Source organism: Penicillium verrucosum (assembly GCF_028828655.1).
Source record: "Penicillium verrucosum strain IBT 35672 chromosome Unknown utg000001l_segment0_segment0, whole genome shotgun sequence".
NCBI lineage: Eukaryota > Fungi > Ascomycota > Eurotiomycetes > Eurotiales > Aspergillaceae > Penicillium > Penicillium verrucosum.
Window position 1 is genome coordinate 13,000,420 of NW_026643210.1, and position 13,399 is coordinate 13,013,818.

The following is a 13,399-nucleotide window of genomic DNA, read 5'->3' on the forward strand; positions in this document are numbered from 1 at the left end:
AAGTACACCAGGCTCTCTCAGAGGTTCGCAGGTTAGTGGGGCGTGTCGATCCCCCACGAGCTGGGAGTCCACTTCTTTTTCTTTTTCCACCTGAAATGTTCCTAGTTCCTAGGCATTCTCGTCATTTTGCGATAACTACAATAACTATAAATAATAATGGATGAGCCTCTGGACCCCACGGCAGAGAAATCCGCCCCCAAAAAACGAACACGGGTGCAATTTTCATGCACGGCGTGCAGGTATCGAAAGTAAGCCCAACGCACGACGTGCACACCTAGCATATCTACAGCTACTGATCGACCATAGATTAAAATGCTGCCGCAGCCACCCTTGTGCTAATTGCAAGAAGCGAGGCGAGGCCACATCCTGTACCTATGTCGGGCGCGGACCCCGAGGCAAAGCCCAACATGGGAGTGCAAGCCCGACTCTGGTCCAGGACCGCTTGCACCATCTAGAGAATCTAGTGATGTCCCTGGCACAGAAGCAGAAATCTGGTCCTGAGATCGATTTCAATGCGGTGCAGTCAGAGAATCGGGATGCTTACGCAACGCCTTCACCCGGCATCTCTGACCGTGATGATGCGTTGGCTCCTACCGATACGGGCACGCTCGTCGTCAAAAATGAGGGAACTAGTTATATTGACAGTGCACATTGGCACGCTATTCTGGAGGAGGTCCGTCTTGACTTGGTCATTGTTGCGTTCTGAGATGATTGTGCTGACGGATTCTCAATTTTGAAGATTAATGGTGTCAAAGAATACCTTGACGACGATAAAGAAACTTCCGACGACGAGGACGTCGATATTGATCCGTACGATGACCCGTCACCAGCTCTGCTGCTTGATCATGGCCGTCCGGTGAGCAAAGAGGAGATGCTTATGGATATCCCTCCACGGTCAATAGCCGACCGCCTGGTCTCTCGATTCCTCAAGACATCTGAACCGGCACGAGGTATGAGTTTCTTGAGGAAAAGTACAGGCAATGGTTACTGATAAGCCAGCAGTGTCAATCCATGTACCCACGTTTCACAAAGAGTACGAGGAGTTCTGGCTGCGCCCAGAAGAGAAATCATTTACTTGGATTTCTCTCTTATACTCGATTATGGCTTTGTCTGTCTCTCTATACCATCGAGGGTCAGAGCTGTTGTCTCCTATTAAGGATGATCCCATCAGGTCATGGGCCATATTTCGGAAAAGGTCCGCGCAGTGTCTTATCCGAGCGAACTACATCACCCCAGGGCGATACAAAGCAGAAGCACTATTACTTTACTCACTCACCGAGTTCTACCGGAGCCAGGATATGCAAATTGGAGTGTCCTATTTGGTCGGGATTACTATTCGCCTGACTATGCGCATGGGTTATCATCGTGATCCGCGCCATTACCCCATGTTATCAGCCTTGGATGGGGAAATGCGCCGGCGTTTCTGGGCCTTGATCGTTCAGCTTGACATTTTGACCTCATTTCAAGCTGGTGTCCCTCGAACAATCCAGCCCTGGCAATATGACACAGAGTTGCCCTCTAACTTGTTGGACACTGACTTCGACGAGAATACCGTTAAATTGCCACCAGGCAGACCACAGAGTGAAGGAACAGATTGCACATACACGAGGACCAAATCTCACATCATGAGTGTCTTTGGCCATATCACAGACCTAGCATTCTCTCGAGAGCACTCATCCTACGATGATATCATGGAAATCGATCGTCGTTTAGAGACCGCACATGATATGGTACCCTCCTGCTTGCAAATTCGACCAATGACGCAGTGTATCGCAGACCCAGCAGAAGTAACCATGCGGCGCTTCGCGCTAGAGCTTCTGTATCAAACAGCACGTCTTGTCCTACATCGCCGGTATATCGCCGAGACAAATCCCAAATTTGCTTACTCGCGATCAGTATGCCTGGTCGCAGCTCGGGACGCGCTTCAATACCACACAGAGGTCTGGACCGAGTTCATGCCGGGTGGTCAGTTGTACGCAGAGCGATACTTCCTCAACTCCCTCCAGAGTCCCTTTTTGCTCTCGGCAATGATTCTTTGTCTTGAGATGTCCCAGGATGCAGATCGTGGTGATGCCGCACGCCTCGGGCCTCAAGAACGTGCGGACTTCTTGCTTCTTCTGGAAAATACCCATCGCATATTCATGGACTCCCGTCACCGGTCTGTAGATACTCAGCGAGCAGTGAATGCTTTGAACATCATGCTCAAACGGGTGAAGAAAGGTGGATTTGAATATTCCAGTTCGACTGCTGAGCAACCAACGGTGCCCATGGATAGCAAGTATGACCTTTCTCTCCTTGCAATATTGTGCTGACAAGTTTCTCAGATGGTATCTCAGTCAAATCAACCAGTGAAGCAGCCTTTGATCAACAAAGCTCAACATCCACATCCAATATTGGCGAGCTGCAGTCCGCAATACCCAACCCCGCTCAGACGCCGTCATACAACTCCCTAGGGGTCATTGAAGACATGCTTGATATACCCGATCAACTCGACTGGGTAAGAGCCTCAACTACATTCCTGAATGCTTATCAAAGCCCTAACTAATCCTTTGTTCTTAGAATCTGTACGACAGTCACATTTCAGGTGTCGAAATGGCCACCAATAACAACACCTGGTACCCCGATGGTCCAGCAACTGCGTACGATTTTGGTGCGTATCCTCCTGGCGTATCGCCGATGGATCAGAGCTACCAGCAATGATGATGGTGAGTTTGAGTTCTATATATATCTTCAATGTTATGAACATACTGTGTGTTTCTCTTGTACATCGTAGATCTCGAGATACCACCAAGGCGCTCACAATGTTGAGCTAGATTAATTGATGAACGAGACCTAAGAACATCCATGCTGTTAATTCACATGTCGTAGAGCTATTGTTTTTTTTTTTTTTTTTTGTTTTTTAGTCAAAGAAAGTATACAAAGTACAACAACATCCATCCAAATCCAGAGTAGGCACCTGGCCACTCACTACTAAATCCTGCCGAGGCGGCTGCAGATCCCGCTCCGCGGAACCAGAGCCTTTTCTTGTCAGGAACTACTACACTCCAAGAACCAACCTGTGTATATCTTTTTCCTCTTTAATATAACCCACCCTCAATGCGACCCTTCCGCACCTCGTGGCTTCCAAGTCGCACAACTCTACCCTCCCAGCGCCAGAATGTGTGCCCAATCTCCCACCAACTGAAGACAAGCACGAGGGCAATAAACACAACCCAACGACCAAGTCTGCGCCGACCTCTACTCCCAACCAATGGCCCCAAAATCACTACACGAGCATTCGGCCTACCGGACCTATCCTCCTTCCTCCCAAACAGCAACAATAACAACAACTCCCCACACCGCGTCCTAACCGCCACCCGCAACCTCCCCTACAACCCAACCCTACTATACAAAGTGATATCCTCAGTCGAATCCTACAGCCAATTCCTCCCCTTCCTCACCGCCTCGACGGTGACAGCACGGGATCCAGAAACAGGGTACCCAACGCAAGCGTTCCTGACCGTCGGCTACGGCCCGCTCAGCGAGACCTTCACGTCGCGCGTGATCTGCGACGTAGAGAAACAGACTGTGGAGGCTAAGAGCGGAGCGAACTATGGTAATGTAGGATTGGATGGCCAGGCTGCTAAGAGCTCTTCTTCGTCCGGGCTAAGCGGGTTCTTCCCTGGCGCGAATGAGGGTCTCTTTGAGTACTTGACTACAAGGTGGGAGTTGGTGCCGCTTTCGCCTGGCGCGCAGGGTAGGCCGTTGACTAAGGTCAATTTGGAGGTGCGGTTTGAGTTCCGGTCGCAGATGCATGCTACTCTTATGAGTGCTGTCGAGGGGCAGATGGCTGGGGTTATGATTGAAGCTTTTGAGAAGCGGATACGGGAGGTTGAGGGTAAAGGGCAGTGAGAGATGTGTCGATTGTAGATTGCATTGTATATTAGTGGGTGTTTTGGTCGGGCATAGATTGCATGTATGACAACTACATAAGGACTACTTGTTAGACTTGCATGTCCTCAAACTGTTGACAGCAGAAGGGAAATAGAGAGCATCGCCAATTTGAATTCTATTGGATGGATCGCTGTACATGCTCAATCAGAAGCCTGTGAGAATGAGCAATGGGTACCAAAAAAAAAATAAAACATGATAGTATATAATACAGATTATCCAGACACAGAAATGATTTTCAACTTAAAGCATGCTCATACTCCGATGACGGTTGATGGAGCTGCGCGAGTTCTTCATCGAGCCGACAGCATTGTAGTTGTCAAACACCACATCCCAGTTAATCCGATCCCACCAGCGTTCGAGGTACTCGTCCTTGCCGGCAATACCGTAGTCCATCATCCACGCGTGCTCCCAGGTGTTAACACAGAGGATGGGCTGCACGTCGACGGCGCCGGGTGCGAGGCTCTTCTGGTTCTGGGCGTGAGCGCCCATCGAACCGGCGAACTGGTTGCCCAGCTGGGTCTCCGGGGTGTGGGTGGCCATGTCGACGGGTTGCCGCCGGGAGTGGGCGGCCGGGTAAGGGGAGCCGGCGCTGTAGGTGCAGAAGATGTGCATCATGCCTTCGCGCTCGAGGTTCTTGGCGAGCCAGACGAATCCAGGGCCGAACATTGAGCTTGCTGTAGCGAGGAAATCCAACTTCAGGGACTCGACGGAGGAGCAGGTGTCGACGATGTCCTTGGCGAACTTTTCGGGGACGGTGGTGGCTGTGGGGGACTATATTGGGGAGACTAGTCAGGATTGAATGTCATATATGAAGGAATTGATATTGTCACTGACCAGGCAGTTGAAGAAGAAGTGGTTGTTGTGGGCCATTGAGGCATAGTTGAACACTGAGGCCATCTCCGGACGCTTGGAGTATTTGACCAGCAATTCTCCTGGTTTGGCATCCGCGTCGACGGTATCTATTGAATTTAAATTGTCAGACACGTCTTCCAATGTTTCATATCGCTCAATCATCCCATTGGGGCCGAATTGGATCAATGTATCGTGCCACAGGGTCGGAGTGTCGGGCTCACCTTGTGTCAAAAGATTGAGTTTGTTAACAAGGAGACTCTGGTATTGGGTCCAGGAGAAGTCGAACGCCTCAGGCGACAGGAACTCTGGAACACCATTCTCCTTATAGTAGGCGTCGTGCTGCAATTGGGGAATGCGATGAATAGCCCGAGTCTGGAAGCGTGAGAAGGCGGAGGTAGGTTTCTGGACAAAACGCGGTTAGTCAAGGCGTAGTGGGCGACGGAGGAAGTGAGTCTCACTGGGGAGAAAGAGGAGGCTGCGCGCAAAGCGCTTTGCGGCCTGGCGAATCGGTTGAACATGACGAGCGGCACTGTGAATGGTCGGGTTAATCGTACGGAGCTTCGATGTCGAAGAATTTCCCTCCCGACGTTCTGCCTGATCGGGATTAGCGTGGTTATGTAAGACCCCTGGTCAAACAACCAATCACATCGTCCTAATCTACTTCATCTCTAAGCGCCTTGTACTCTTCTGCACCCTTTGGCCTTCATCCAATCCTCGTTCTGCAATCCCCTGGTTCGATGGGGTCATGTAACAAAGACCTGATTTAGCGCCTATATTGTTACCATTTTAATCATGCAGACCACCCTGAAACAGCTCAGTGGCTATTTTAGGACCACGGCGCGTGCAAGTACTCTTTGTCTACAAGACTTGAATGATGGCAGTGCTCAGGTTTCTTTCAAGAATGACATATTCTGGTTCTTTGACTGATTTTTGTTTCAGACGGAAGTCAATGCCCTTGTCTTTTAGTTCTTTGCAATCTATCTCCCGTCAAGGTTTCCTCCAGTGTTGGTCTTCCTACTTGCGACTTAGCTTTCGTTATACGTGAACATTCTGTCAGACGCTATCAGTCTATATCTTCCGGCGAGTCTCTTCTGGGTTTAATCCTCAGGGACTTCTATCTTCCTCGGCCTACGTACGCACTGCCAATATGACGATATCACGGCCATCCGTTCTGCTGCTGCTGACTCTGATGGCCAGCATCCGACCCGGACAAGCATATAATTCTTTTGATCTTCTCTCAAGAAGCTCAGACTCGTGTCCCTCTTCGTACACGCGCTGCAGCAGTACAGAACTTTCAAATGATTTCTGCTGTCCTTCAGACTCCACCTGCATCAGTCTAGATCAGGGCAGCTCCTCCATCTGCTGTCCCGCCGGTAAAAACTGTGACTACATCTCGCCCATTACATGTGATATACAACAGCAGAATGTTACTGCTTATCCTGAGAGTTCCGTCAAGACAACTCGTCTGGGCGATAGCCTTCCCAAATGCGGCGATGCGTGCTGCCCGTTTGGCTACACCTGCCGAGGGGACAGCACTTGTTCCCTGGACCAAAAAGCCTCTACAACCGCAACAACTTCTTCACCCAGCTCATCTACCGATACATCATCATCTGTATCTACCTTCTCTACCAACACAGCATCAACAACATCTACAAGCTCAACAACCCCCCAGGCAACCATCACACCCGTGCCATCTCCCTCATCCGAGAAGTCCACAAACACAACGACATGCGCAGGGATATCAAACACATGCCCCTCCTTCCCAGCCGGAGCTATAGCAGCAGGTTTCTTCCCAGGTGCCATTTTCGGTGCCGTCGCAGCCCTCTTAATTTCCTTCTGTTTCCGCCGTACCCGAAAAGAACAATGTGAAATACAAGAAGGGAAATCCGGGCCTAATTGGTCCCAGCGCTCTTCTTCCGGCGCAATATTGTGCATCTCAAACCCCATCCCCCAAGACGATACCTCCTACCGCACCGACTTCCTCCGAAGCCCACCACGAGCCAAGCGCTCCTCTATAGGAGGACGCTCGACTCGCACAATGATCCACCGCACCGGTAGCAGAGTGCGGAGTCTATTCTCCGGGTATCCAAGACAAACCCCGGGACTCGACAAGGATGTACCGCCGATCCCTATGCCAAATCCCATGGCACCGGCACCGGTGGCGGCTCCGTTTACTCCGCCACGGCAGCGTCAGCCGAGTACGGAAAGCATCAAGGTGTATTCACCGCCTGAGTCTTCGTTCTCGCAGTCTCGCAATTTTTTGGGGCCTGAGCCGTACCCTGGTGGTGCCGCTAGGCCGGATACTCTGTTTAATGACTTGATGCGGGTTGTTGAGACTCCTCATGCTGGCAAGGGGAAGGCACCTTATCCGACTAATGACGATTCTCGGAAAAATCCGTTCAGGGATCCTGTGCGTTGATTGAAGGATGTTAGCCTGCGTTGTGTTGGGTTTAGACATTTGGTTGTTCTGGCATAGTTATTGACCGTGTACAAAGATATCCATATTTGTTTTGTTTTTCGTTTTGTTTCGAGAGTTGGGTTTCACCTATTTAGATACCTGATTAATCTCCATCTAATTCAAATATAGCTCGCTTTTAGTGCAAGATTATTATAGTGAGTATATGCCTAGAAAGGGCGAGTCATCTATATAGGTAGACAATAACTCAAAACGAACCATATATAGCTATATCGAGAAGGAAGGATAGTTTCAATGGGTGTATATATTAGATCCTAGAATACATGAGTGTCGAGAGGTTGTATTCCTCTACGATGCTGCTCCCTTCACCTTGCGTCGAGCTGCAATTCTCTTAAGCTCTTTGAGCAACCCAACCACAAGAGGAACACCGATTGGTCCCAGAAGAGGCAGATAAACCGCCACCTTGTGCTCATCTGGGAAATAGACCTGACCCACCATACTCTTTTCGAAGAAGCTGCGCTCAGCTTCTGTCTCCGCGACTCGGGCGCTGGCAAGCGCAGCACCGAAACGACCCTCTCGCAGGTGGGCACAAGAGGCATCCAAATGAGATAGAGTGGTTGAGACTGAAGTAGCCACGGTTGCCGGAATAGGGATTGAGGGTAAAGACTCAGTAAGACGGGCAAGCGAGCCCATTGTTGATGAGGCGGAGAGCAACAAACTAGCCGCGCGAATGCGGATAGATGTCTGAAGGCGGAGTGGGAGAGAGGCAGGGGTGCTTGGGGTACCAAGGAGGGTGAGGAGTTGATGAGAGAATGTCATGAATGCAGGACCTAACAAGTCCTGGGAGAGATGGGCAGGATTGGACGGGCCACCCTTTTCGGTATTGGAAAGTGGCGGGTTAAGGAGGAAGACGCCACCCCATTGGGGGACCATCCAACTAGAAGCACGGTTCTCCTTGACAACAAGTGGAGATTGCGAGGCGTCTGGGGCATAGAGAATGAAATTGATCGTCGGACCATTGCCGATGCTCGGGTTCAACGGCCACTCGGCAGCATTGACAAAGGCACTTAGGTCTTCTTTCTTCAATGTCCATGCCGCCTCGGATTCATCATACTCAGGCTTCGGCGCAGTGGGTGCAAAGTTCGCATAGAGCTGCACTTGCGTGTCGACAGTGAAATTGCTGATAGGAGAGAATGCCCGCAGGAGCGGAGTGACGTATTCGTTCACCGCAGCCTCAATGTCCCACGATGAAGGCTCAGATCCGGGGGTAAATAGTGAAAAGGAGAGGTGGTAGGTTTCAGCATATTTCATCGATCGGCGCAGTCTTCGGTCGATATCCTCGGCGAGTTGTGGTGAGGTCGAGTCAAGCCCGGCAGTATTTCCAGACAAGATGTGCGCTATAGTAGCCTTCTCCTCGCCATACAATCGCTGAAGCTCCGCCGCAATGAAAGCGGAGAGAGGTGAGTTGGAGGAGGAAGGTACGGGGACCTGACTCGGCGGGTAGAAGATATCGAGCTGTGTCGTAGCTGCATGGAGCTCTGACCGAGGACCTGCTAGGCCATCCTGGGGCAGTAATCGGAGGGTCAATGCAATATCTGCCGTCTCTTCCGCGGCATATTTCACACTTTCGAGGTTATCATCGCCATTATGCACTGCCGTCGTGCTGCCGTTGGTCAACTTAAGCCGAAGGTGATGAGCTGCGAACTCGTTGAGATCATCAAGAGTATGCTGCGTCGTGCGGAGAAGGTGCTGTGCCTCGAAGTATTGCATTGTCGGTGTCGCAAGGTGAATTTCCAAAGGGAAGACTGGTCGGCACGCCTATCAAGACCATTATTAGCATCTACCAAGTCCCCAGAGCCGAAGGCGATGTCGCAAGCGATACCTTGCCATCAGCCCAATCCACCATATCCTCGATGGGGAGAGATGCCCGGTAGATCGATGTCGTCTTCCACCATATCGGAAATCCAAAGAATATGATTACAGCCCAAAATGCTGCTATCACTCGAAATCGCGTTTGGAGGGCGGCCGGGGTTTCTGGGGGCGGAGCACGCTTGACACTAGGTTGGTTAACTTGAGAGGCCGAAGCCTGAGGAGACTCCTGGTCTCCAGTTTTAGTCGTCATGGTGGGACATGCTTTGTGCTCTAAATCAGAGCAACAAAGAAGTATGTGGTTATCAAGTTGTGATTTGGGGGAAGCTGATGGCCGGGCGGAGAGGTCAGGGACCACCTAAGTGGCCGCATGGAGCAACTCTCAACTATACTCCGTCCACAGCATTGGGATGGATACATATTCTTTGATCTGAACCTATAGTTTCATGATCTCTTGTTTAATTGATTTAGAGATGTTATGTTTGTACTCTACGACTCGAAGTTCCGGAATTCGCATCCAATCTAGCCCTTTTAAGTAGAGACCAAGCAGAGAGTCAGTCCCAAAGGCGCCAAGAATGTCATTATCGACTCGAAGTACTTTGAAATCACAAAAAAACAAGGGTATATTGACCAGTAACGCCGATCCGATGTAGCAGTCAAAAGGCCAGGCCTCCACCGCTGTACCATGCAATATCTAGTATTCCTTCTCAAAGATCTTTTGAATCGGCTTAGCAGCCTAAATGTCATGAAACTTGTTAGCAAACTCATCAATCGCAGACTTAGACAAGGGTAAGAACATACATCAATGAACTTTTCGAGATCTTGGTCGAGGTTGGCAAGGTCATTCTTCCTTTTCTTGTTCTCTGCGATCAAGCCCTGCTTACGCTTCAAAAGCTCTTGTCGCGCTTGCTCCAGCTTCTCTCGTTCAACATGCTCGTGTTCGATGCGGGCGATCATGAGGTCATGTTCGCTGGACTCGCGATGTTCGGGGTGAAGCTCCAAGAATTCTTCGACCGGGATCAAAGGGAGGGATAGGTATTTGTGACTATTATAGCAAATAGGTCAGTTCCTAGTGGAGAGATGAGATTGTTATGAGTTGGAAATTAGATTCACGTACTCATAGGCCTCACAAGCCGCAATTTCACCTGTCAGATGCTTCTGTTCATAGTATAAGTTCTGAAGCTGAAGATGTAGCCGGTCGATTTCCTGTCGAGCTTCTGCAGTTGACTGCTTGGTGTCGCGCACGCGAAAGATGGCATCCCGATTCTGCCCGCGGAGTTGGGCCAATAACGCGAATAGGAGCTTTTGTTGCTTGGATGCAGCTAAGGATAATTCTCGGAGCTTGGCGCCATCGTTGGGCAGAGTATCGGGGTTTAGGATGGTGAGGAGGTGCTGACATTGGACCAGAGTCTCAGCGCTAGTTTGCAGCACTGGTAAGAGGGACTCATCGGCAACGATTTCACTGATAGCCATGTTGTTGGATAGAAATAGGTGGCGAAATATAAAGCGGAAAAGAGAAGAGGTTAAGGCTGAATGGATCAATCAGGATGTTCGGGGCGGCAATGTGCCTCGGGGATTTTGTGTGGTTGGGGGGGGACTTGGCCCTTTTTCCCCCCTCCAGCGCCACTCCATTTTACCCGTCTTACACTTCTTTTTGTACATTCTTCCACCATTCCCCTCCTTTTTTTTTTTTGGAGGTGCCTTTTTTTAATTTAATTACTCTTATGTACCCCTCATTCCTTGTCGTTTGAAGCTCATTTCAAACTTAAGCCCTTTGTCTGAGTTCTTCTTTGACTCCCGGTACTTATCCGGAACCCTTGCCTCTCAACGCTTATCGCCCACCATTCTCTCCCTGGATGGCATTCGATTGAGGTTGGACGGGTGAACTTTCAACTACACCCCATGGCTTGCGGGGCTTCCACAATGGCAGTGGAGACTTATCCCGAGGTAGAGGAGGCCTTTGCCTCTGCTACTGCGACACCCGACGAGAATACGGGTTTGCTCCGTGATCGGCGCCGACATTCGTTCCACGCTTCTAGAAAACTCTCGTGCGACTATCAAGATGCAGATGCAGTCTTTATCAGGGTATGTACACGCATTATCTTGGTGGGAAATATCTCTGGGTTTGTGTGTCTAATTAAGTATTAGGTTGAACTTTTCTTGTCCGAACTGGAACGTCGAATGCAATGGATCGAGCAATACCGGAAATCCCACATGGTGCAGGTTGATGCCAGTCTGAAGCGAGGCTATGCTACACTGGAAACCGTGAGAGATCAATGCTCCCTCGCCTCGGGAGAGTTGATGGGAAGTGGTAAAAAGCGGGCCAAGATTCTGGTCGAAACCCTCGAGGATGGATACAACGAAGCCCTAGTGACCAAGGAGACTCTGGAGCAAAAGGCGCAAGCCGGTGTGCGGTTAATGGAGTCATTCCTGGTCGAACTTGAGAACAAAGTCCATGCGGTTCGTGATCGCGGCATCTACGGCACTATAGATGACGGGTGGAAAGCGATGGACTCGGGCTTGGTTCATGCCCGGGAAATCGTCGACGAGGGTATGGAGCGTGCCCGCCGGACTCGTGATACTCTCCGAGATACCGTCGAAGAAGCTATCCGACTAGCCCAGGAGAAGCGATTGATTAACTACCATGAACTACCTCATCCATGGCGCGTCAACCCGCACATCATCAATGGCTACCGCTTCACCACATCCAAGGTGGAATGTGTCTCGTCGGTCTTTGCTTACTCGAACGAGATGTTCAACATATGGTCCCATGTGATCGGACTCGTCATAGTCTTAGCCATCGCCTTTTACTTCTACCCACTTCACACCAATTTCCACCTGAGCTCCAAATCTGACATCACAATCGCTGCCGTTTTCTTCTTTGCTGCATGCAAATGTCTAGTCTGCAGTACTATATGGCATACTATGAACAGCATTGCTTCACAGTCATTGATGGAACGATTCGCTTGCGTGGACTACACTGGAATCTCTATGCTGGTTGCTGCCTCGATTGTCACGACCGAATACACTGCTTTCTATTGCGAGCCCCTCTCTCGGTGGATATACATTCTGCTTACCATGTCACTGGGCGTTGGTGGCATCATTCTACCGTGGCACCCAACCTTCAACCGCCACGATATGGCTTGGGCCCGTGTGGGCTTCTACGTAACCCTTGCACTCACTGGTTTCTCGCCGATAGCCCAGCTCTCTTATACACGTGGCTTTGCATGGACCATGTATTTCTATGCACCAGTTGTGAAGAGTGTCTTGGTCTATTTTGTTGGTGCCTGTGTCTACGCCTCCAAGGTTCCTGAGCGCTGGAAGCCAGGTCTTTTCGATTACGTTGGTGGCAGTCACAATATCTGGCACTTGGCTGTCCTGGGCGGTATCCTTTTCCACTACCATGCCATGCAGGACTTGTTCGCAGGAGCCTTCCAGCGAGCCCAGGGCGAGTGTCCGAATATGACGGTGTGAAAATACCCCTCGACATACTCACACGAATCTCTTTGCTTTTTTCTCATGCACGAATCCCATAGAGTACATGGTTTCGCTTTTAACATACAGGCGATTAGACGTTTAGACCCGCAGTGATCTGCGGGTCATGACTTACTATGGTCCCTTGCAATGATCTTTTCCATCTCTTTCTACGGGATCTTTGTCTCCATTGATGCCCATTTTGCCTGCATGGATGGAGTTCGTCTCGGTTTTCTATCTCTTCTTCAATTCTTAGAGCATTGGCTTGTACATAACTCCAGTGACTCTCTTTTTCCTATTAGCACCATTCGATCTGATCAAATACAGGGTGTGCACAAATATTTTGGTTATTTTGCATGTACTTTAGGACTCTTGCTGTACTTAGGTATATCTTGTAGACTGCCGTTGCCCATATGGCTAGAACAAACGAAGGCTTTGGCTTCCACATATATGCCATATTTACCTCGCGCAAATTATCTCTTACCATCAGCTATTATGCTTAGTTCCAATGTTGGCCTTCTGAGTGCGATAAAAAGGGCATTATATGGCATCCTCTTGATATGTGGTTTATGCTAATGGGTAGAATTGACCTTCTAAAACAACATCTTGTGATACTTCTCTATGGGGTAGGCATTGTTGCTTGACTGTATTTGCAAATTAAATGACATGGTCTAGTGTGTGTGTGTGTGTGTGTGTGTGTGTGTGTGTGTGTGTCGTACATTCATAACACCATCAAGAAGGCATTGCCCTATATCAACAGCAACCCAAGCCATTCTCCCGTAGCTTTGACGGCGCTGCTTCAGCCTTTCTCACTGGAGATATCCCAGCAGCTAGTGTGTTGATCACGGCGTGATG

General features: G+C 49.9%; 7 protein-coding genes across 7 annotated transcripts; 4 read left to right on the forward strand and 3 right to left on the reverse strand.

The window, feature by feature from the left end:
- Window positions 1-156: 156 nt before the first annotated feature.
- On the forward strand, window positions 157-2,700 carry N7516_004763 (putative C6 transcription factor; the record flags this gene model as incomplete). The annotated part of the gene is made up of 6 exons (XM_057217483.1): window positions 157-239; window positions 307-673; window positions 740-950; window positions 1,003-2,278; window positions 2,350-2,497; window positions 2,560-2,700. 6 exons carry the CDS (start codon window positions 157-159, stop codon window positions 2,698-2,700), a joined length of 2,226 nt encoding a protein of 741 aa, XP_057079366.1.
- Window positions 2,701-3,096: 396 nt separating this feature from the next.
- Window positions 3,097-3,891, forward strand: N7516_004764 (ubiquinone-binding COQ10-like protein; the record flags this gene model as incomplete). Its single annotated transcript, XM_057217484.1, has 1 exon — window positions 3,097-3,891. One exon carries the CDS (start codon window positions 3,097-3,099, stop codon window positions 3,889-3,891), a length of 795 nt encoding a protein of 264 aa, XP_057079367.1.
- A 282-nt stretch (window positions 3,892-4,173) lies between these two features.
- sod4 (mitochondrial 37S ribosomal protein mS42) lies at window positions 4,174-5,303 on the reverse strand (the record flags this gene model as incomplete). The annotated part of the gene is made up of 4 exons (XM_057217485.1): window positions 4,174-4,704; window positions 4,768-4,892; window positions 5,007-5,187; window positions 5,244-5,303. 4 exons carry the CDS (start codon window positions 5,301-5,303, stop codon window positions 4,174-4,176), a joined length of 897 nt encoding a protein of 298 aa, XP_057079368.1.
- A 629-nt stretch (window positions 5,304-5,932) lies between these two features.
- Window positions 5,933-7,204, forward strand: N7516_004766 (uncharacterized protein; the record flags this gene model as incomplete). Its single annotated transcript, XM_057217486.1, has 1 exon — window positions 5,933-7,204. The coding sequence occupies one exon, from the start codon at window positions 5,933-5,935 to the stop codon at window positions 7,202-7,204; it is 1,272 nt and encodes a 423-aa protein (XP_057079369.1).
- A 345-nt stretch (window positions 7,205-7,549) lies between these two features.
- PIG-S (GPI-anchored transamidase GPI17) lies at window positions 7,550-9,323 on the reverse strand (the record flags this gene model as incomplete). Its single annotated transcript, XM_057217487.1, has 2 exons — window positions 7,550-9,019; window positions 9,084-9,323. 2 exons carry the CDS (start codon window positions 9,321-9,323, stop codon window positions 7,550-7,552), a joined length of 1,710 nt encoding a protein of 569 aa, XP_057079370.1.
- A 441-nt stretch (window positions 9,324-9,764) lies between these two features.
- N7516_004768 (uncharacterized protein) lies at window positions 9,765-10,543 on the reverse strand (the record flags this gene model as incomplete). Its single annotated transcript, XM_057217488.1, has 3 exons — window positions 9,765-9,806; window positions 9,872-10,115; window positions 10,188-10,543. 3 exons carry the CDS (start codon window positions 10,541-10,543, stop codon window positions 9,765-9,767), a joined length of 642 nt encoding a protein of 213 aa, XP_057079371.1.
- Window positions 10,544-10,972: 429 nt separating this feature from the next.
- N7516_004769 (hemolysin III family protein) lies at window positions 10,973-12,544 on the forward strand (the record flags this gene model as incomplete). Its single annotated transcript, XM_057217489.1, has 2 exons — window positions 10,973-11,155; window positions 11,219-12,544. The coding sequence occupies 2 exons, from the start codon at window positions 10,973-10,975 to the stop codon at window positions 12,542-12,544; spliced, it is 1,509 nt and encodes a 502-aa protein (XP_057079372.1).
- Between the last annotated feature and the right edge of the window lie 855 nt (window positions 12,545-13,399).